This window comes from Notamacropus eugenii, chromosome 4 (assembly GCF_028372415.1).
Source record: "Notamacropus eugenii isolate mMacEug1 chromosome 4, mMacEug1.pri_v2, whole genome shotgun sequence".
Lineage (NCBI taxonomy): Eukaryota > Metazoa > Chordata > Mammalia > Diprotodontia > Macropodidae > Notamacropus > Notamacropus eugenii.
The window spans coordinates 36,474,852-36,498,778 of NC_092875.1; the positions used below are offsets into that span (position 1 = coordinate 36,474,852).

General features: G+C 46.6%; 1 protein-coding gene across 6 annotated transcripts in view; it reads right to left on the minus strand.

The window, feature by feature from the left end:
- Positions 1-2,909: 2,909 nt before the first annotated feature.
- Positions 2,910-23,927, minus strand: part of CAMKK2 (calcium/calmodulin dependent protein kinase kinase 2) — a 61,266-nt gene continuing 40,248 nt past the window's right edge. The window contains exons 10-17 of one of the 6 annotated variants that reach the window (XM_072600510.1): positions 23,428-23,627; positions 22,453-22,506; positions 20,514-20,587; positions 19,838-19,925; positions 18,403-18,531; positions 13,958-14,058; positions 10,480-10,522; positions 2,910-6,301 (exon numbers count right to left, since the gene is read on the minus strand). In XM_072600510.1, the coding sequence (XP_072456611.1) occupies positions 6,125-6,301; positions 10,480-10,522; positions 13,958-14,058; positions 18,403-18,531; positions 19,838-19,925; positions 20,514-20,587; positions 22,453-22,506; positions 23,428-23,627 (866 nt within the window). In that variant the 3' untranslated portion in view covers positions 2,910-6,124. The remainder of the gene's footprint in view (positions 6,302-10,479; positions 10,523-13,957; positions 14,059-18,402; positions 18,532-19,837; positions 19,926-20,513; positions 20,588-22,452; positions 22,507-23,427; positions 23,628-23,927) is intronic. The other 5 variants (XM_072600504.1, XM_072600505.1, XM_072600507.1 and 2 more) reach the window with 5 other exon arrangements.

Here is a 23,927-nt window from a genome sequence, read left to right on the forward strand (position 1 = left end):
TTTTCCTACACTCATGAAATCACTGGCCCAATTAAAAATAAATCCGAAGCAGTTAGAAGAGAGATGAAGCCCTTGGCTGGCGTGAGCAAAATGACGAGCCGCAGAAAGCACGTAAACTATGTTTCCACTCTTCTAAGCACATCATTAGGAAAGAGATGGAAAACTCAACCACACTTGGTCAATCCCACCCTTCTGGACTTCTCTGTAGCTCAGTGCTATGAATCGCCCTCTCATTCTGGGTACTTGCTTCCCTGAGTTTTCATGGCACTTTCCTCTCCTGGTTCTTCTGCCTGTCTGACTGTTCTTTCTTAGTCTCTTTTCCTGGACTATTTATGTCCCACTTCTCGTCCCAGGGCCTTGAAGGCCTTCAACTCTCCCTCACTTAAATCCAATTCATTTGCGTGTCATGGCATCAGCACCCTAATGTCAAGGTGCTCTTCGAGAACAGAGGACACACATCAACCCAGGGTGATCTCATCAATTCTGATGGGCTCAGTTATCATTATAATAATAGCTAGCACATATAGAGTTCTTTAAAGTTTACAAAGAGTTTTACAAATATTTCATTTGGTCCTCATCACAACACTGGGAGGTAGGCACTATCATTATTCCCATTTTATAGATGTTCATCCTTCATTCTCGAAGAGGACCGATAACATCAGGAGGGTGATGTCTTGACTTGCAAGTGAATTAGACTTGAGTGAGGCAGACCTTCAAAAAGTCACTCTGTCTTCCAGAGTCATCAGAGCCCAGTGGCAAGACATAGGTCAAGACAATTAGCGATGGCCACCTTACAGTTAAGAAAACTGAAGTAGACTGAAGTTAAGTGACTTGCCTAGGATCACACAACTCAGTCAGTGTCTGAAGTGGGATCTGAATTCAGGTCTTACTGATTTCAGGCACAAAGTTCTATTCACTTAACTACTATCCCTTGAATTTTATTTAAATTAAAATTTTATTTTAAAGATAATTTTAAAAATGATTTTATGTAGATGATTCCAGCCTTCATCCTTTTTAAAATTCCAGTCCCACATCAACTACTGCATGCATGACTTATCTCCTCTGACATTGCTGCCACCCTGGTGGAGGCCTCGAACATCATGCCTGGATTATGGTCAGCCTCCCTCATGTGTCCACTCAACTGCCAAAGTGATCCTCCTAAAACCTGACCATGTCATCAGCACCACCATCACCCCTTTTCAATAAACTGCCATGGCTCCCTAGTGCCCCTAAAATGGAATGTAAAGTCTTCTATTTGGCTTTGAAAGCCCTCCCTAAGCTTTTCACCTTTCCATTCTTCTTACACCTTACTCCCTGCCATAGTCTTCAATCCAGTGACACTGGCCTCCTGACTGTTCCTTGCACAAGACACACCACCTCCAGGCTTTTTCTCTGACTCTCTCACATGCCTGGAATGCTGCCTCTCCTCATACTTACCTCCTGGCTTCCCTGGCTTCCATCAAGTCCCAGATAATATCTTACCTCCTACAGGATACCCATCCCAAACTCTCTTAATTTGAGTAGCTCCCCATAATCCCCAGTGTATCCCGTATGTAGCATGTTTGCAGATATGTTTGCTTGTGATGGTTAGCATATATATATCACTTTTAGGTCTCCCGAACACTTTACAAATGTCTGTTGTCTGATCCTCACAACCCTGGGCAGTAGGTGCTACTACTGCTCCCATTTTACAGATGAGGGAACTGAATCAGGTCATATTTGAACTTTGGGTCTGACTCTGGGTCCTTAATAGGCACTAAATAAATATATGACATGCTAGACCTGGAAATTCCATGCTCCTGATGTCAGTTGGTCAGTCATTTCAGTCATGTTCGACTCTTTATGACCCCATTTTGTGTTTTCTTGGCAGAGATAGTGGAGTGGTTTTCCATTTCCTTCTCCAACTCATTTTCCAGATGAGGAAACTGAGGCAAACAGGGTGAAGTAACTTGCCCAGCATCACACAACTAGTAAGTGTCTGAGGCTGGATTTGAACTCAGGAAGATGAGTCTTCCAGACCCCAGGCCTGGTGCTCTATCCACTAAGCTGCCTGTGAGTTTCTTAAACTCATTTCCAAAACTGAGCTCACCTTTCTCTCAAAACCCATTTCTCTCCCTACTGTCCCTATTTTTGTTGAGAGTATCACTCCTCCTCCTTCTAGTCACTATGGTTCACAGATATTCCCAACTCTGCCCTGTATGTTGAGAAATGCCCAGTATTTCCCTTCCCTTTTCAGTTGCCAAGTCTTATCAAATTCTATCTCCAGATGTCTTGCTTCACTCTCCTCTCTCCACTCACATAGTGCTTGAACTCCCTAGTTCCATCCCTCCTCTCACATCTCTTAATTACTTCAGCCTAACTGCCATCTCCACAGCTAACTAACTAGTCATCTCCACAAAATCATCACATAGAAATTTCTAAGGAATGGCTCTGCCCATGGACACCTCTACTAAGAAGCTTCAATGGCTCCTCCTTTGGGTTCTGTGATCAAATACCAATTCTTCTGTTTGGCACTTAAGCCCTTGGCATTCTAGCTCCAACCTATCTTTTCAGACTGATTCTCCCCATCCCACAGTAGGTACTTGTTGAATTAAAAGGGGAATGGCTATAAATCTGTATATTCTTGCATTAGAATATAAGCTTCTTAAGGGAGGGGGCTGTTTTTGCCTGTCCTGGTATCCCCAAATTTAACAGAGCACCTGACTTAATAGCAGCTTGTTCATTTATTGATTGTCTCCACGAATATGAAGAATTCAGAAAAGCATGGGAAGTTTTATATGAACTGATGCGGAAGTAAGCGGAAACCAGGAGGACACGAGGCAGCTACGATAACATAAACAAAACCTGAAAACACTGAAGGAGGGGATTGGACTCGAGAAGAGGTTATAATAATCCCATCAAAGAACAAGACCGTTTCTCTATCTGTTTATTCAAGTTTACAGAGAAGCGTCAACATCTGTGGAAAAACAGCAAAGTTCATGTAATTTAAGTGATAAATACACAGTATTTAACTTTGTACACCTGATAAAAGGAAAAATGCATAGTGAAAAGGACTAGGAAGGAACACAAGCATCGGGCATTAAATAAACCACAGAATCCAAAATGTAGCAGCAGTCTCTCAAAACCTGTCGAATCCCATGAACCTTAGAGAAGATGAAACCAAAGACAGAATCAACATCCTTCTTTTTCCACGCCAACATCTGGAGACCCATAAAGATCACAGCTCTTTAACATTTAAAGGAACTCTAAGCTCACAGCTGCTGAAAAATAGAGAGGGGTAATCCTAACCTTGGGAGAGGAGAGTCCCACCTCATATTCTAATACTGGGGATCTGCATGGCCCACACATTGCCACTCAAAGGAAAAGTGAAGAGAGGAAGAGAAAAGAGCATGAAGCAGCCAGAGCTTCTAGCCTCTGATGCCAACCTGGAGGCTCCTTAATCCCATCCTCCCTACCCCCCACCCCCACTCACATATACACAAGCTGCCTCCACCAAACTCTGACCTCAAAGACAGAAGGTTGGCAGAGTGATGAAAATAGGCTCTGGGATCACTGATTTAGGAGCTGGAAAGGGGCCTTGTCCCCCCCCATTTTACACATGAGGGAACTGAGGTCCAGAGAGGTGATGACCCAAAGTTATTACACAGGCCATACAGGACAGAACCAGGATTCGAACCTAGGTTCCCCTTCTGTCCCCCTTCAAAGCAGGGAGCAAAAAAGGCTAAGTACCCTTTTTTTCCATACCTGTATTTACTCAGTTGCTGTTTGGACATTTAAAAAAGCTCAATGTGCTCAGTAGTCACTCCATCTTCCCTAATAAATGTGCTTAATTTCTTTTTTTTTAAGGACTTGAACTCCACAGAGTTTGTGCCAAAAAAAGGTTGTGACCCTCGAGTGCCTCCTGCCTGTGGTGTCCATGAAAACCCCTTGGTGCGGGGTTGACCTGGATAGTGAGGAATCTAAAGTCACAGGTTCTGGGTCTAATCTTGTCCCTGCCAACCTACCATCTGTATGACCTCTGGCCTCAGTTTCCTCATCTGTAAAAGAAGGGGGAGGGAGTTGGACTGGATGACCTCTAAGGTCCCTTTTAGCTCTAAATCCCTGATCTTTGGCTGACCTGCAGCACAGACATCAGAAACTGCAGTGAGGCCCAGGCCCCTAAAACTGTGCAAAGTCACAGCACTGCCCCATGCAGTGGTGTAAACAGAAGGGAGATTCGACACAATGTCTATGTACTGCTTGGCCATCTCACACACACTAGGACTAAGGATAAGGTTAACAGTCATCATTTCCAAAAGGTGCTTATCATGAGCTAACCACTTACCAACAACAGGGGGTGGATCTCAGATTTGTGCAGGGATTTGTCATAAATTTTAAAATGTGCTAGAGGACAAAGTATTCTGTGGTCAAGGATGATCAGGAAATAGAGTTAATGGTTGGATGTCAGAATGGCAAACAGTCTGACTCAGCCCTTGACTTCCCTGACCTTATCTCTGGACATCCAGAAAGTCTGCCTAAGCAGTACTCAAGGGAAAAGGGATGGATCCCCAAACCCAGGAGGGTGAGGAGGTGAGGAGGGCACCAGGCCCAGCCTGTTTCTGTGGCTATTGAGGGAAAAGTATCCTCAAGAAAGTGGCCTCAGGCATCTGAACGACTCCATCGATCAAACTCTCAAAATGTATAAGAAAGGTGTGCTTTGAAGCCAAGAAACAAAGGTGGAACCTTGCTAATTCCCCTTCCTTTGGGGCTTCAGATGGGACCAACCTGTCTCTGGCAGGAAGCAGATTCCAAGCTAAAAAAGAATGCATAGTCATGCTCTTGCTGAGAAGAGAAAAAGGAAATTATCCTGATTTCCCCGACACCAGGAAGAACATCTGAACGCGACAGTAGAGACCTATCTCACCTGTCACCTGGGGACTGTTCCAGGTAGGTACAATCTCCTCCAGGAGTAGACCACAAGGGACCCCGTGGCTTCCTGTTGAGGTTTCACAGCAGTTTGCATGGCTGCTGAGAAGAAACTTCCTACACAGCCCCTCTCCCCCAAGAAGTGAGCTGTGGTAACTCACCAGCTATATAGCCGCTATTATAGAAGGTGGAAACAAGACACAAGCAGCCTCCCGGGTGTAGGAGCGAAGATGCTGGAGAGGGAGACTCCCGTCCCCGCAGTTCTAAAAGCCCCCATCCCCTGTCGGAAGCTCTGAAGAGAGCGCTTTTTTGAAAACCACTAAGCTGATGTCTAGATAATTTTTGAACTCTAAATTCTAACTATTCAAATAATTAAAAATCTTAAGCCATGTAATGTACATGGAAGTGTTGGATTTCACCCTGAATTTTAAAGTTAATAGTAATAAACCTATTAGCTCCATAATCTATTTCAGAAATGCACTCTCACTGTTGCCCTTTAAAAGTTGACTAAAAGCAACAGATTGAGCCCCCCCTTCCCCCATCCCTGGGGGACCACGCCTCCCCAGCCCTGCTGCTCCTGCTCCCCCCTCCTTCCCCCCGACCCGGACTAAGCCACTTATGCAGAACTTGAAGCCCTTTCAGAAATTTGTTTTTCCTGACTAAAGTATTCATATGTCCAAAAGTCTAGGGGGATTTCCCCCCAAAAAATAAGGTTTATCCTTCACCAGTGAGGGAGGGAGGCGAAGGCAAACAACATAAAAGTCCTTGGGATGAATGAGACTCATGTGGGCTACTCAGACTGTGCCCGAAGCCCGGCGCCCTTTGGGTTTCCCAGGTGGTGGCATCCCTGGGGTCATCCACCTTTGGTGTTTCCTCCAACAGCTTTGCGAAAACATCGCATTTGACACAATTTGAAATATTTGGCATCAAAACTTTTTCTCCAACGAGTCGCCTCATCCATTCCTCCCCTCACCTACAATGTCAGGTTGGGCCTTTCTCTGGGCCCTCCTGCCTGCTGAAGGTCAACGTCCGAGTCCCAGAGTAGATGCCATGCATGCCTCCCCCCGCCCCCCACCCCTTAAAACAACAACGGAAAAGAAACAACCAGAGATGACGGGCAACGCTTTACACAAGTGGTCAGTTTCGGTAGGACATGCGGCTATGGAGACAGTGCGTGTTGGCTGCGAGCAGGCCGGTCAGTGGATGTGCCCAGCTGACGTTACTCAGGCTCCATCGCCGCTTCTCCTGGTGGAGGCAGCGGCTGGTGCCCGTTATCCATCAGGCGGTCAGGGGCCCGCGCTTCCACCAGGGCAGCCGTTTTCACCAGACCACCTCCTCCTCCCCGACATGCGGCAGATCGGTGCACCTGAGGTTGTCTTCGCTGCCCTGCTTCCTGCTTGAAACACAGAAAAGCAGTGGTCAATTGGGCGTCCTTCTCCCCGCAGCAGCGTACCACGGAAGCTGCCACTCAGACCCGTCCAGTCTGGAGCACAGGGGCAGCACCCATCCCCTCAGTGGGCTTGTAAGCAGGCCTCCCTCTCCTGTCTCCAGCAGAGGGCAAAGGGCAGACTTGGTGGTTGGACGGAACAGAAATGACTCCTGACTGGATGATAGGAATGGGGACAAAGAAGCCAAATGGAGAGTCATGGTGTGAAGAGTGCAGCATTGGGGTGGGAGCACCTGAAGCTGAATCCTACCTCTGGTACTTATTATCAATTCGTCCTTGGTTAAATGACAAGGTTTGTTTCTGTCACTGTCCACCCTTCAATCTCATCTCTCCCCCTGCCTCTCAGACAACTCCAACTGGATGACCAGTAGACATCTTAAACTCACTATGTCCATCTTTCCCCAAAGGGCCAAGGTCTCCCACTGCATGCCTACTGGTCCTGACTGACATCTGGCCACTGGACCCAGCTGGCTCCCAGAGAAAAAAGGGAGGCTGGGGACTTTGCATAGCCTTGCCTCATTTAAATCAAAGTCAGTTGCAAGTCATGTCATCATCTCCCCGATGTCATGGTCCTCCAGGACAACAAAGGACAAATACAACCACAATCCTTCCTCTTACCATCTCTATAACTACAGAGTGCAACACCAACCTCCCAAAGCCGAAGGCTCACAGCCTGCAAGTCAATCTGGATTCCTCACTATCCCTCACTCCCCATATCCAATCAGATGCCAAGGCCTGTCAGTCCACCTCTGCCCCCTTCCTTACTCAAACATTGCCACCCCTCTGGTACAGGCACTCCTCACTTAATGTCTGGACGATTTCTACAGTGGGTCTGTGGCCTCAAGTCCCTCCCCACTCCAATTCATCTCCATTCTGCCACTAAAGTGATTTTCTTAAAACACAGACCTGATCTTGTTGCCCACCCACTCAGTAAATTTTAATGGTTCCCTGTTGCCTTCCAATCGTGGCTGTGGCTTATCCTTCCTTCTTGAAGAGGTCCATAACATCAGGAAGATGACACCCTATTGCCTTCAGGGGCAAATACAAAATTCCTTATTTGGCAGTCAAAGTCCCTCCTCCCCTGGTCCCTTACTTCTCAAACATGCTCTTTGACCCAATGACACCAGCCTCCTGGCTATTCCAAGAACCAGACCCTCCATCTCTCAGCTCTAGGCATTCTCTCCAGCTGTCCCCCATTCCTGGAACACTCTTCCTCCTTCACTCCAACTATTGGCTTCCTTTAAGATGCAGCTAAAATCCCATCTCTTCCAGGAAGTCTTCCCTAACCCCTCTAAATTCTAATGCCTTTCTTCTGTTAATTATTTCCCATTTATTTTGGCTTTGTATGTATGTATTTGCTCGTGGTCTCCTCATTAAATTGTAAACTCTTTGAGGGTAAGGACTACCTTTTGCTTCTTTTGTATCCCCAGAATTTTTAGCACATACAGTTCCTAGCACATAGTAGGAGCTTAATAAATGTCTATTGGTTGATTTGAAATGACTTTGATCATAGAAACAGCTAGAAAGAACTTCAGAGGTCTTACCCAACCTCCTATTTTACAGAGAGTGAAACTGAGGCCCAGAAAGTTTAACTGATGACCAAATTCACACAGGTAATAAGTGACAGAACTGAGAGGCAGCATGGTATAAGTGGATGAGGCACTAAACTTGGAGTCAGAGAGACCTGGGGTCAAATACTGCCTTAGACACTTATTAGCCATGTGACCTTGAGCCTCTTAATCTCTGCGTCAGTTTCCTCATCTGTAAAATGAAGGGGTTAGATTGGATGGCATCTAATGTTCCTTCTAACTCTAAATCTATGATCTTGTGAACTAGGATTTGAATCTTAGTTCTAAATCTGGCTCTCTTTCTACTACTCACAAAAGGAAAGGTTTGGACTGGGGAACCTCTGAGGTCCCTTCCTAAAGCAATAGTCCTCTTGATTACTAGAGCCCAAATGGACCACTCAAAACCACCTTGTATCCCTGAGAAGCAACATCCCCAAGAAGACAAGGCAGGTTATTATGGTTCCAGAGACTAGCTATGGCCTAGAATTGCAAAGGAGCATTGAACTCGAGAAAAACTGGAATTAGCATCTCTTTCCTTCAATGGGAGAAAGGCTCCCACAGCCCTGGGCTCCTCAGATTCTCATCATACTCGTTCTGTTGTTGTTCAGACATGCAATCGTGTCTGACTCTACATGACCTCACAGACCTTGTCCAGACAGTTTTCTTGGTAAAGACACTGGAGTGGTTTGCCATTTCTTCTCTTATTCCTTTGACAGCTGTGGAAACTGAGGCAAACAGATTTAAGTGACTTGCCCAGAGTCACATAGCAACTAAGTGTCTGAGGCCAAATTCGAACTCAGATCTTCCTGACTCCAGGCCTGGTGTACTACACCATCTAGGTGCCCTGACATTTATTTTTATTTTTCATGCCCTTTTAATCCACCAGACTGTAGTATGCAGGGCCAGCTCCTTGCCCTTAGTAAATGCTTAATAAAAGATCATCGAATTGAGCTAAAGACAGACACAAAAGCAAAGTTACTAATTCCAATAATATTCTCATTTCTCTAACTATAGATCTGGGAATAGCTCAGGGTGGGGAAAATGCATTTTAGAGACTGACTTGACATCATAGAGGTTAGAGCTGGAAATTTATTTAAGAGAACAGCAATCATCTAGTCTAACGTCCCTCTTTTACAGATGAGCAAAGTGAGGCCCAGAGAGGGGATGGAGACATGTCCAGGGTCACATAGGTAATAAGTAGAAGAACTATGATTTGAACCAAGACCCTCTGATTCCAAATTCCATGTTCTTTCCCACCACACTTAGGGACAGCATGAGGCAAATAAATTTTTCACAATATGTACAAAATATATAGGAGCTCTTTTATTGTGGTGGCAAAAAACTGGAAATTGTGGGACTGCCCATCAATTGGAAACTGACTGAACAAGATATAACAGAAGAATGCAATGGAATGCTATTGTGTGATAAGAAAAGACAAAAAGGGATGGTCTCAGAGAAGCCTGGGAAGACTTTCATGAACTGATGCAGAGGGAAGTAAGCAGAACCAGAGCTATTCACACAATAACAAGAATGTGAAGACAAGACTTTGAAAGACTTTAGAACTCTAAGCAACACAATGACCAGTCCACCCAGGATTCCAGAGGTCTGATGCTGTAACGTGCTACACACGACAGAGAGGTGAATGGACCCAGGAAGCAGTCAGAGAAACATTTTTAGACACAGCCAATGTAGAAATTTGTTTTGCTAGACTATGAATATTTGTCATAAGGGTTTTTGTTTTTCAGTTAGGGGCAGAGAGGTGGAAGAGAGAAAAATAGATGGTTGCTAATTGGAAAAAAAAAGTTATTTCCTCTGAAATAATTTCAGGAACCCCATTTCCCATGGCTGTAAATCCCTCCACATGGTCTTTTTTTTTAATGACCTTCAGAGAATGAGTAGTGGAATAATATTGGCCTAAGGGACTGGGGAGTGGGAAGGGAAGAAGATCCTACAGACTGAAGTTCCCATTACCAACCAGATGTGACAGCAGCTGCAGGAACTCTGAGGGGGAGGGGCCTCCTCCTTTAGGAGTTGTTGCCTCTCCACCCTCCCCTCTGTCTCTAGGGGCTCATCTCCAGTCCCCCAGCAGCAGCCAAATTGTATGTTGATCCCCGTGCACAGTTGCTGGGTGATGCCAGGCCACTTAGCCTCAGGAGGGTTTCTCAGATCCCTGGATGCCCTCCCCTCCAGTTCCATGCAGCAGCAGGTCCCAGGACCGCATGCACTGAGCCCAGGGTGGTCCCAGCCCCTCAGTCAACTTTGTGAGAAGGCACCTGGTACCCTCCAAAGCACCCTCATACCCAGTGCCAAGTGGATCCTTGCAGGGACACCCTACCATCTCCTTGCCCCTGGTTTCCTTCTCCACCAACACTCCTTAGCTGGAGGTCCTGGGTTAGTGCCTCAGCTCTCCTGGCTGCCCAGATACTCTGAGTGTGGAGGGAGTGTGCAGGCCCCCTGCCCCCCACGTGCTCAACAGCCATCCCCGTGCCCCAGGGATGCACAGGCAGACAGAGGCCTAGGCGGGCGGGCAGGCAGGCAGGCAGGTAGAGCTGGTTTTACCTTGGACTCCAGGAAAGGCTCACATCCCCCTGTTTGTTTTTTTCTGGAATCAGGGGAAAGGGGAAGGAAAAGGGACATGAGAAAGGACCCAGGAGAATTTTAGAAGATCCTTCCCCAGCCCAAACACTCAGGTCCCAGGTGGGAGGAGATAGCTCCTTACTTCCCATTGTCATTTCCAGGTCCTTTTCTGGATGCTATACTTTGGATCCTGCTCATCCCTTGAGCTTTGTTCAAAACAGATATGTGACCTTCTCTAGATCCTGGTGGCCAAGAGTCTTCCTTCTTCTCAAGAGTTCCCTTTCTGGCTCACTGTCTTCCTCTCTACCCTAACCTTGGCAGCATACTTGGAGACTTCAATATACTTGGTGCCATCCCCCTCCCTCAAATGCCCAGGCCTCCCAACACCAATGACCGAGACCTTCCTCCACTACCTCAGTCACATGGATGGACATCCTCTTCAACCTGTTATCAGCCTCAAGAGTTCTACTACTGACGTTTCTCTGACCTCCCATAATCCACTATTCTCCTACTTCATGTGCCTTAATCAGCCTCTTCTTCATCTTCCTCTTTTTTAAAAAAACCCAAACTGTGACCAGAAGTCTCACCATCCTTTAGTGTTCTCCCAAATCATCGTCCTTGGTTTGGCTTCACTTTCTTTCCTTCTCAGTCAGGACCCTTTTGTTCATCAGTTCAACTTGACCCTCCTCTCTTCTCAGATCCCCTGCACTCCCTCTTTTCCTATCACCACTCATGCTTTGCAAAATTCCCTCCCTTCGCCACTCCCATCATCCACCTCTTCTGTCCCTATTCACTTGTTGCTGAATGATATTAGAGAAAGGCACAGAATCAAACTGGGGGGGTGCTATCAGTTTGTATTGTCCAATCTCAGCTGGGCCCTCAACACTGCGAGCCCCTCATGCTGTCTGCAATGCCCCTTCCCTCCTCCCCTTCCTCCTTTTCCACCCAGAATTTGGATTTCCACTCCTGTGAGCCTCGGCTCTAATGGGTGACCATTTACCCCTTCTGTCCTAGGTCTCTCGCCAAGTCATTCCTCCCTTGATTCACCCCACTCCTCTCTGGCCCCCTTTGCCCTACATATTCCCCTTTAGAATGTAGATTCTCTGACAACAGAGATTATCTTTCTTGCTTGTGTTAAACAATGTGTTAGCGGAGTGTCTGAAACATATTAAGACTTTAAAATGCGTTTTTTTTCATTCATCCATTCATTCATTCAATGCTCCTCACCTTAGCTGCTCTACACATTTTCTTTTTCCCCTCAAGCCACCTAAGTCATTCTCTCACCAATTTTTTTCCACAGAGGATCTGCCTCATATTTTACTGGGAAAGTTAATGGCATCCATCAGGAGATCCATGTCCTTCCCAATTCTCAAGTCCACTCAACATTACCCTTGAATCTTTGCTTATCTGCCTGAGTCCTAGAGGAAAATATGGTTTTCTTTGTCAAGGTCAACCACTCTACCCAGGCCTAGAATCCCACTGTTCTCATCTCTTCTGGGAGCCTGCCCCTTCAAGCCTCTTTTATCTGCTTAATTTTTAATCTCTTTATCCACTTGTCCCTTCCTCCTCACCTCCCATTCCCCTGATACCATCTCTCATCTCCTCCTTCACTCTAGTCTGTGATCATGGAGATGGTCCTTGTCTTTGCCAAGGCCAACCCTACTACATGTGCCCTTGAGCCTATCCCTTCTCTTCTCAGATCAGATGGAGGCTTTAGGAGGAGTATAATGGGAATAAATTGTGGAGGTTGTCTTATTTTATCTTTGTATAACCAGTGCCTAGTGGGGTTCCTGACACATAGTAGGTGTTTAATAAATTGTTGTTGAATAAATGAACATGCCTCCAAGACAGCCAGTGCTGGACTGCTGTTTCCCTGTCATGGACTGAGGGGCCCCAGGGAGGCCCTTCCTTGGGAAAAGGTTTATGTAGGTTTGCAAAGCAATTTATATCAGTTATCTCACTTGGTCCTCCCAACAACCATGTAAGGTAGTTGTTATTTTTATCCTCATTTTACAGATGAGGAAACTGAGTCAAATAGAAGTTAAGTGATTTGCCCAGGCTCACATACACTCAAACTCAGGTCCTCCTAACTCCAGGTCTAGCTGTCTGGACACTGTATGTGCCACCTGCTGCCTAGATTTCCTCCTACTCTATAGTGTACAACTAAGTCTAAAATTCTACCATCTAAGATTCATTCTTTTGGTTTCTAAAGACTTTTTCTTTGTCAAGAGCCCCCCCCCCCCAAGGGTTACATATTGTCTTCAGTTAATGCCTTTTAGTGAGGATTAACTGAGAGCGAGGCCCCACAGGAAGGGAGCATAGTCTGGAAACCAAGAAAGGGATAGAGGAAGAAGGGGCAGGTGGAATGGGACCAAATTCTTTCATTCACAGTATGGCCCAGGCTGGTCACTATTAGCTTCATCTATCAAGAAGAGTCACTGGGTATTATATACAACAGAGTGGGGTTCATGGATTTTGAGTGAAAAAGGTCCTTAGTGGCCACTGAGTCCAACCTTCTCATTTTACAGTTAAGGAAACTGAGGCTAAAAGCTTAAATAACTTAAACAGAGTCACACAGCCAAAAAGGAGCTGAGGTAGGATTTAAACCCAGGACTTTCTGACTTCCAACACTCTACCCACTACACCATACTGCTTTGCATTCCTACTTCCTCCCCTGAGGTTAATGGGGCTCCTACATGTCATCTTATCAAAAGTGAGGCACAAATACTTTCTTCTCATTTCACAGTGAAGGGCCATGCAACTTACTCCTGATTGTGAGAAAGATGCTCCCATGCCCAGAGAGGATTCCTGCCCAAAGATGACAAATGAAGCCAGAGGCCTTCTCCTTCAAGGCTCCCAGGCCCCTATGAAAGTGGGAAGGAGGGAGGGGGGGAGAGAAAGAGAGACACAGAGACAGAGAGACAGACAGAGACATAGAGACAAAGACAGAGACAGAGAGAAGAGGGAGAGAGAGACAGAGAAAAAGGAGAGAAAGAGAGAGGAGAGACAGAGAGAGGGAGAAGAGAAGGGAGAGAGGAGAGAGAGGGAGGGGAGAGAGAGAGGAGAGAGACACACATGCAGACACACAGAGAGGAGAGAAAGAGACAGAGAGAGGGGGAGAGAGGAGACAGAGAGAGGAGGGAGAGAGAGAAAGAGAGAGAGGAGAGGAGCAAGGCAGAGAGAAGAGAGAGGGACAGAGAGAGAGGAGGGAGAGAGAGATGAGAGAGAGAGAGAGAGAGGAGAGGACAGAGACAGAGAAGAGAGAGACAGGAGAGGGACAGAGAGACACAGACAGATAGAGAAGACAGAGAGACACAAAGAGAGACACAGAGAGGAAAGAGAGAGGAGGAGAGAGAGGAGAGAGAGAGGAGAAAGGAGAGAGGAGACAGAGACAGAGACAGAAAGACAGAGAGAGAGAGACAGAGACAGAGAGGGAGGAAGGGAAGGAGGGAGCACTCACATGAGCAAGTTTCCAGGGGCAGACAAGGAACGTTCTTCCCGTCGGCTACCCTCAAAAGGGTTCCCAAAAGATCGTTTACGGATCATGGTCTTCACAAGGATCTGGGGAACAGAGAAGAGTATGTTAATGACCACTCAGGCACCACACCTTCTCCTTCCACCCTCCATCCCCTGGCCTCCTGGGGCCTCCTCACCATGTCAGCAGCCACTCTAAGTCCCAAGGGATCCAATCTGATCAGAGCCCATGGGGCAAGAGCCCCTGCTCCTGTCTGAGAGGGATCCAAGCAGGGACCTAGCAGACAGCACTCAATTACCAAGACCCACCAATCCTTCTTGCAAAATGCCCTTCATTTCCAGCATGATGTTTGGCAAATAGTAGGTGCCTAATAAATGCTTGTTGCTTGATCTCTTTCTTTGCAAGGACTTCCTGGACCTGGCTCTCATTCCTCTTACCTTGGCTGTTCCATAACAACAGCCTTGTAAGTCAGTCCCCTACTTCTATTGTCTCTTTGTGCTATGAGAGGCAGTGTAAATAGTGGATAGAAAGTCCTGAACTTGTAGAAGACATGGATTCAAGTCTCACCTCAGACCTTTACTAGCTGTGTGACTCTGGGTAAAGAAACAACCTCTCTGAGCTTGTTTCCTCATCCATAATATGAGAAGTCTGGATTCAATGACCTCTTAGATCCCTCCCAGCTCTAAATCTATGACTCTAAACCACCCAAGTCAGCAAACTTTGTCAAGGATTCATGATTTTGTCAATGTTAGGGGGGAGGGGCACCTTCACTGATGCAGATTGAGACCCTCTTACCCCTCAGGAGCCATGAGTTATTATGGTCAAAAATTATACAACTCATATAAACCTGAAATCCACCTTTTACTGGTACCTCCCCCTCACCCCACTAAGAATATATCTGAATTTTCAATTTGAAAGGCTTCTACCTGAGTTTCCTCAAAACCAAGCATCCCCAATTCTTCTAGCTGTGATCTATCACTTTGTTTCAACATCCCTCCTCACTCTGGCCTTCCTCCCTGGGACATCCTCCAGTGTGTAAATGTCCATCCCAAAAGGCAGTGTCCTAATGGACTAGAAGAGTCTAGAGGGAGCCTGCCCAGCTCTGAGTCCAGCAGGATCATCATCTCCTTTCTTCTGGATTCCAGTAATATTAAAGCATCCAATTGATTATCAGCTTTTTTAGCTGCTGTACCACACTATCAATTTACATTGACCTGATGGTCCCCTATTAACTGCCAGGCCTAATGGTTTGGATCTACATGACGAAATTTACATTTATTCTCTTTCAGTGAGACCTTTTAGTCTAGCACATCAAAATCTTTTAAAATCTGGAATCTGTCATCACAAATACAGATCCCCTTCCCAGCTGTGTGCTGCAATCTACAATCTGATTTTTTAATTAAAAAAATTAAATCTTTTAAATTTCAAGTTTAGCATTTTTAATTTTTAAAAATGTAAAAATAAAATTTAAAAATTAACAATCTTAGACATCCCTGCATTCCCTTGGTGCCTTCTTTATATCAGGAGCTCATTCAATGTTTGTTTTATGGATTAATTCTCTCCAGGTAGCCTAGGAGTTATAGACAAACTCAGACCAGCCAAGACTGTGCTATTTGTCCTACAGGAGGCCTTTCCTAGGCCTCCAGCTACTACTTTCTTCCCTTTTATTATTTTCGATCTATTCTGTATGTATCTTGTACATACCTATAGATATGTTTTCTCAGCCACTAGAAGGAGAATTCCTTGAGAGCAGGCACTATCTTTTTGCCTTTCCTTGTATTTGTACAGCTGAGCATAGGGCCTTACCTATAGTAAGCCAGTCCTTGAATGTTATTTGACTCAATGCTTTTTGCACATTGAAGAAAGACAGATGGAGAAGGCATATGGTATCAGGACCAAGGACAGGTAACTGTCCATATTGAGAGAGCTGAGGAGCAAAGGCCTAGCCTGTTACATAGAGATCTTTCTGGTAGAGAATTTAAGACTTCAACAAAGTCTTGGAATGTCAACAAAGGTCCTGGCAGATCTGGCCTCTCTGGACTCATGAAATCTCAGAGATGGAAGGTATCTTGGGGGTCATTCAAATACTTGAACAGAAATGTTCTCTGCAGCACTTGCCTCTGGGCAAAGATTCTGCCTCCACCTGGGGCAGTCCTTAATTTCCCTGACTGATGAGCTAGAGCTAGAATCCTATGAACTTCCAGTGAGGGGGAAACCACTATTATATACCAATTTAAGGTTTGCAAAGCAATTTACATAATGTATCTCCTTTAATCCTCAGAACAACCCTGGGAGATTAGAGTTATTCTTATCACCATTTTATTGATAAGGAAACTGAGGCAGATAAAGATTAAATGACTTGAGCCCAGGATTACACAGCCAGTAAATGTTGGAGGAAGAATTTGAATTCAAGTCTTCCTGACTTTAAAACCAATGAGCTAACCACTGTGCCTCTAAGTTCTCACAGTCCCCTGGGGGAATCCATTACAGGTTTCCGTTTTTGGTTTTTAACTAAACTGCTAGAACATGTTCCTGACATCAAACCTAAATCTGTTTCTGTTTAACCTCCCTCTGTTGTTCCCAATTCCACTCTCTGGGGTCAAGAAGGAAAATATATCCTTCTCTTCTTCCAAGTGGTAGCACTTCCAATAACTGAAGACAGAGGTCATATTCCCCATTTCTCCCATTCAAAAGCCATCTTCTCCAGGCTAAATATCCCCAGATCCTTCAAGTGATTTTCTTACAGCACAGTCTGAACCTGTCCCCTCCTCCCTGAGCTATCCCGAGGCATGTCCGGCTGGGCTAGTGCCTTTTGGATGCCCCTAAACACTTTTAGGGGATCTTCGAGCACTACTGCCTGGGAAATGGGGAGCAGACCCCTTCAAAGGCTATCGCCCTCCAGCCCCAGGGGCTGAGAGCTCAGGCCCAGCTGCCTTCCCCAGGGCAGTTCAAAGCCACAGGATTCTCTTTTGGTCAGAACTGAAAGACTCCACAGTCGATGCCTCTCCTTCTCCAGGCTGGGCTTGTGCCCACAGCCACAAACTGAAGAACCTTGATAGATGGCACTCGGGGCCCAGAGTGAGCAGGCCCACACCACCAGGTGAAGGAGAGACACTACCCAGGGGAGACAGAGAAGAGTGAAAAGGTGATTAGGTTTGAAGTTGTGATTGACATGCAGAGACCCTATAGAAAAGAGAAGGATGTTCATGAATTTCAGGCCCAGGAGAATCGAAGGCTGGGGGGGGAAATGAGAGATACAGAGTGAGTGTGTGAGGAGGCAAGGGTGGGGTCGGGCAGGTGCAGAGCTGAGCGAGTGGAAGTCTAGGATTCATCCTCCTCCTCCTGACCAGGGCAGTTCCTCCAAGCTGAGCATGGCAAATCTTAGGAAGCCTATAGAGGCCATGTCAAGACTGACCTTAATGCCCTCGTACACGTCAGTCAGATCTCTCATCTGGTGTGACAAGCCATCCTTATTACCTCACTGGGAACCCCGCAAGTGAAAGTCAGGAATCTGATGGGCAGATTGGCACGTTTCTGGCAACCCCACAGCAGGGAGCTGGGACAGAACCTGTCTATCCATATGGCACCTTCTCCAACCAGCTGGAGGGAGAGCTCACATCTGTGGTGCTGGCTCACCGTCCTGAGAAGGCAGGGCAGGGGGCCTGGGCCCCTCCCCCTTTCTGGAATAAGCCTGAACTCCAGGGTATAAGGGCATTAAGCAGCCTTAGAGCAACCTTATAGCAGACCCAGTAGATTGAGAGTCACATCTGCTGGTACAGGCACGGAGATCTGTCCAGATTTTTTCAAGAAAGAGGCAACATAGTAATTAAAGTGCCCTTGGAGCCAGGGAGATCTGGATTCAAGTCCCTCTGCTCTATCCTGGCTGTGTGACCCTAAGCAAGTCATTTGGCCAGGCAAATCTCTAAGTTACAGAAAAGGTGCCAACCTGCACTGGTGAAGGCAGTTTCCTCATTTGGGAGTTCCTTCTATCAGTGAAATGGCAGATTCAGTCCCTATCGGCAACTGAAAGCCCTAGGCTCTCTGCCAGATAGTAGAAACCTATTCAGCAAGCTTTATATTATCCCACTTAACCCAATGAAGGCTATTTTGAGATTTGACCATGTCAGCCTCTCCCTCTAAGTGGTCTGTGGCTCTCTCAAAATCTCTCCAGTTCAACAACCCATCTCCTTCTTCCCCCTACCCATCTCCAACTACTCCAAATATGAAATTCAGGATTTCCCAAAGTTGGCATCTGTTTCCAATCTTACTGAAGCAGAAGTTGGGGATCCAAGACAAAAGGGGGTCCCCTTAGGTCTTCATTAGCCAGGAAGCTAAGCCCCCCCCTGCTCCCTGATGCCTCTCGAAGGCTTTCCCTAGGCCAGTGGCTCCTGCCTTTCTCTCTCTGCCTCAGTGGGCTCTATCTGCCTTACCACGGTCGCCAGGCTGGGGATGTGTTTGACAGAGTTCTCCACCTCCTCTTCCGTCACTTCCACCAACGTGCAGTTCTCATCCTCCGTTGGCAGCGGCTCCGCCCCATGCCTGGTGACCCACGGGTGCAGCTTCAATGAATAACAGGAGGGGTGAGGGGCGGGGCGCACCTCCGGGAGGACGGAAAGCAACATGAATGACCTGCCAGCTGGACAGAAGGAGCATGCGGGGAGAAGGCCAGAGAGAGGAGAGCCCCCCTGGGCAGACATGCAGGCAGGTGGGTCAGCCAGGCAGATGGATGGTGGCAGGAAGCAGGGTAGACAGAATCAGAAGGAAATATAGAAGGGAGGGAAAGGAGGACATAGAATCACAGACACCTCGGGCTTATCTCCAGATCCATTCGGAAAAAACAATTTTAAATCTTGCTAGGCTGACAACACATGAGAATTATTACTGCCTCTGGTCCTGCTTCCAGCCTGGAGTTCTTAAGCCTGCCCCCTTGCCTCTATATTTAGGATCCAGGATGCCTTGGGAAAGTAACTATCCTTCTCAGAGCCACAGTTTCCTCATCTGTACAATAAGAAGGTTAGACTCTGAGGTCCCTTTGAACTCGAGATTTATCATCTCATGATGATCCCATGAATTGTCTCCCTATTTCACAGAAGGGCACAAACCAAAGCTCAGGGAAGATGATAACTGGGCCCAAGGGGCCAGAGGCAGTCAGTAGTGAAGCTGGAAAGAGAGAACCCAGGAGTGCTAAACCTCCCTGTCCAGACTGCCCTTCTATAACATACCACATTTCAATTTCATTACACCTCCTTCAAACACAATTTGGGGTTCCAAAGTGGCTTCCACATACTGTCACCACATAAGGGATAAGGCCCTTTCCTTGCCCAGATGTCCTGGCCAGGCAGCTTGAAACTAGCCAGACAAAGGCCCCAGGGCTGTGTCTGGGAGCTCTGGCAGGGCTGGTGAAGCTGCTGTGAAGACATATCCCAGAGCACCCTGGGAAGCTTCCCTGTTGTACAGCAGGGAAAGAAGGAGGCATCAACCTGTAAAGGGCCCAGGTCAGCCCATCAGGTCAGGGTGTTCCCCCTGGAACAGAGCCAACAATGCTCTCCCAAATGAACAGTCACAGTGGGATGAGGACATGGCTGGGAGGTGGGATCAGGCTATGCCATCAACAATCTCATGGTGGCTCAGGGTGACCCAAAGATGGCATAACGTGGTAGGAGAAGAGGGCACACAGATCAGTCTGGAGACTGATGCCAGCGTGGAGCTGAGGCTGGGGCAGAGGAAGCAGAGGCTAGTGCCCCAGAGGAGTTCAGCCAAACACGTCGAAGCACACAGGACGGAGACTAAGCCACACAATGTGCCTGCTGCCTTGGCCCACACTCCCTCCCCGGCACCCCCTGTGTCTTTCCTGGCCAGCAGTACCTTGATTTCTGGGACAATGATCCTGGACTCGGGATTCTTGTCCAACATGCGTGCAATCAGGTCCTTCAGATCATCAGCAATATCAGGCCTGGGATGGAGAAGACAGTCCATCAAGCAATCAGCAAACATTTAGAAGCACCTACTATGTGCTGGGCATTGTGCCAGGTGCTGGGGATATCAATACAAATGATTGAGAACAGTGCCTGCCCTCAAACAGCTTAGAGTCTACTGGGGCGAGGGGGAGGTGCAACCTGAAAATTTGTCAATCAAAAAGCATTAAGCACTTACTATGTGCTAAGAATGTGGATCCAAAGAAAGGCTAGAACAGTCTCTACCCTCAAGAAGCCTACATTCTAATAGGAGAGAGAAGCGCAGATGTAATATATACAGTACAAATATGAAGAGAATAAATAAAAGGTGGTTGGGGGAGCATCAGTACTTGGGGAGACCAGGAAAGGTGTGATATAGAAGGTGGTGCCAGAACGACATCTTAAAGGAAGGGGCTTTATTAGTCCAGGGGAGGAGAGAGGGCATGCCAAGCATGGGGGATAGCCTATGCAAAGGTATGGAGATGGGAAATGGAGGCATTAAGAGCCAGAACTAGCATGGTAACCCTGTGAATAAAGAAAAGGAGATAAATACAGGATATGTTGCAGAGGTTTTGGGGGGTACTTACTGGTCTGGGAATTCCAGGGCCTGGCTTTTGATCTTACTATGCAAAGACAAGATCCGTTCATCCATAAATGGACACTAGACAAAAGAGTCAATGAGGAAGGAATCAGTTGGCTCTAATGATATCCTGAAGTCAACTCACATGGACCCTGGAGAGATGATTGTTAAATTTTCAATGTGAGCACGTGCACCTTGGAAATGGTCTCCAGAGAGTTGGTTGTTAAATTTTCAGTGTGATCACTTGCACCTTGGAAACTGGCAAATGCTACAAATCAAGGCTGGATTTATTGTTGTATTAATTGTCTAGACTCAAGAAAGTGATGAAAAATGTTAATAATGTAGATTAAATTTAAAAGTGTGTTGTGCATGTACATATTCCTTCTCAGCAAGTTGGTTGTTAAACATTTACCAGCACACCCTTAGCTAGCTAGCTCCCATCTGTTTCTCTAGAAATATTCATGAAAGACTCTCTGTGTCCAAGGGATCATTCTTTCACCACTGAGTTTGGGTGGTTAGGATTATTCGTTATGTCATAGATGGGGAAACTGAGGTAGGTCCAGGGCAGAGGAGAAAACTGCTCCCAAATCTTGGGAGAAACTGAAGACATTAGTGACTAAAGGCTACGTATCATCTCTTGTCCCACTGTGACTTTGCCATATGACTTCTGAGTGCCCTGTTTTCCCCATTTTGCCAAAAGAAGACCCTTTTTCTTTCCCCCTCCTTCAATCAGGTGAAAAACAGGTGACATTGACTCTCCCTAAGATTTTTCTTAGCCCAGATCAATAATTCATACTTTATGGGGAGCTCTTCTTCTCACTGAGGCACTCATCTTAGAGAACTGTCTGGAGCACAGAGATTCGGTACTTTGTCCAGCTAGTTCTCAGAGGCAGGATCTGAGTTCAGTTCTTTCTGACTTTGAGTCTATCCCAGGCTATCTCTCATGCTCATTATTCATGGTAATCGACTTACCCAACAGGCATTAACTGAGCACCTCTCTGAATGGGGCCCAGTGCTAGAAGCCATGAGGTGACAAGGATGAATAAGCCAGACTTCCCTGGCCTCCTAGAGAACAGAATCTTGTAGTGATAGCCATAGATGTTGATTTAGAAATGACAACTTGTACCAGGCTTTCTATCTAGTCTCTGTGTTGAAAAGGTCCTCCCAGCCCTCTCCCTGCCAAGAGTTCCATCCAGAGACCACCACTATCTCCAAACTACCATCCTTCCTTAGAAATCAGCTGCCCCCAGAGCTGCCCTCTGCTGCCAGAGACTCAAACTTCCCTGGATAAGGAGTCAAGGATACAAATGGAAAAAGATATCCTTCCGCATCCTTGGATCTAGATAGAGAAATCTGAAAATGGCAACCTACAATGACCAAGAATAATTAATAATGGTAATGATTATGATGATTTTACTGGCTAGCATCCACAGCTTTACAGCCAGCAAAGTGCTTCACAAATATCTCATTTTGTCCTCACAACAATCCTGGGAGGCAACTCATTTTACAGATGAGGACACTGAGTCAGTCAGGTTAACTGACTTGCCCAGAATGACATAGCTGAGACTGTGTGTGAATTCACCAGGTCTTCCTGACTCTAGGTCCAGCACTTTAGACACTATGGCACCCCCTAGAAGCCTATAAGGGAGTCAATACAGTTTTTGTTCACTTGGATCACAGACTCAACCTGATGAATGAATGCTAGAGTTTGAGTCAGAAGATCTGGGTTCAAATTCTGGCTCTTCCACTTAACTACCTGGTGACCCTATGCAAGGTCATGTCATATCCCTTGGCCTCAGTTTCCCCATCTGTAAAATGAGGGGATTGAACTCAATGGCTTTTGAGGTCCTTCCTCTATGATGCTTGGTGATCAGAGGGGCACTGCCCCACTCCCTCCCATGATGGATTAGGTAAGAAGTGGGGGAAGGATGTTACCAGTAAATTACCTGGCCAAAGACGAAGCAGTAGAGGGTCACTCCCATGGCCCATACATCCAGAGCCTGAAAAGAGAAGAAGATGCCCCAGCAGGCGGGGTGGGGATAATGAAAACAGCAGCAGAAACATCTGGCATTATTCCTTTTTTTAAAGGCAATCAGGGTCAAGTGACTTGCCCAGGGTCACGTAGCAAGGAAGTGTCTGAGGCCAGATTTGAACTCAGGAAGATGAGTCTTTCTAACTCTAGGTTCAGCACTCTGCACACTCTAGCACTCCCTGGAAGCCCCAACAGTTGACATTCTTAAAGGATTTTAAAGTTTGCAAAGTACTTTGTAGTAGAAATAGTCTCCTTTTAGCCTTGAAACAACAGAGATACACTGCAGGTATCAATTTCCCCCTTTTATAGGAGAAGAAACAGGTTCAGAGGTAACTTGACTCACCCAGGGTCACACAACAAGCAAGTGTCAAAGGAAGGATTTAACCCAGGTCTTCCTGCTTCTAAGCCCAAACTCTGTCTACTGCCCTGAATCTCCTGGGTCTGACAGGTGTCCTTTAGCCTTATCTTGTCCAGAAGCAGGCTTTCATGCTATTTCCCAACCATCTCCATGCCATGGCACTGTAGCCATCGTTCTCATCTAGCCCTCAACACCCCCTAACCTTGGACTGAGTCACCTACCTGTGTGAGGTGAGCTCCCACTTCATCTTGCCCCAAACCAACCCTCCACAGCATCTCTCAGCTGCCTCCACACCAAGAGGCCACCTTGGTCTCCCTTTTTCTAGCTCCTCGCTTTTATATGTTGTCTTCCTCTACTAGGATGTCAGGTCTTCAAGGGCAGGGATCATCTTGCTGGGTTGTACTTGTATCTCTGGCACTAAGCACACAGTAGTGCTTAATCAATACTTTCTCTGTCTAAACTTTTTACAGTGAATCCCCTATGTACCAGGACAAAGCGACGCTTCCATCCCCACCCACCTGCCCATCCTACCTTCCCGGAGAAGATCTTCCGGGTCTCAGACAGTGTTTCAGGTGCCATGAAGGCGGGTGTGCCCACAGTGTTGGTGAGAAGGGCATCGGTGCCCTTGAATTCATTGCTGACACCAAAATCGGCAATCTTGATGTGTCCATCCTCTCCGACCAGAAGGTTGGAAGGCTTGATGTCTCGGTGGATGATCTTCTGGTAGTGCACTGGGGAGGGAGGGAGGGGGGCTCACGTTAGACCCAGGATAACACCAAAAAAGCTCACACACTCCCAGAACTGACTGAGGGTTTCCCCTACTCTAGCAACCCTAGGGCACCAGTGACATTGGCCCCATTCTCCAGATAAGGAAGTTAAGATGAAGCCCAAAGCCACCCAGCCAGTAGTGGTAGCCTGGACTCAAACCCAGATCTCCTAAGACCTACACACAGGGTTTTTCCACCTTCTAGAATGGAAAAAATGTACCAGGGAAGACTCCAAGCTCCCTCAGGGATAATGGAAGCTTAGTA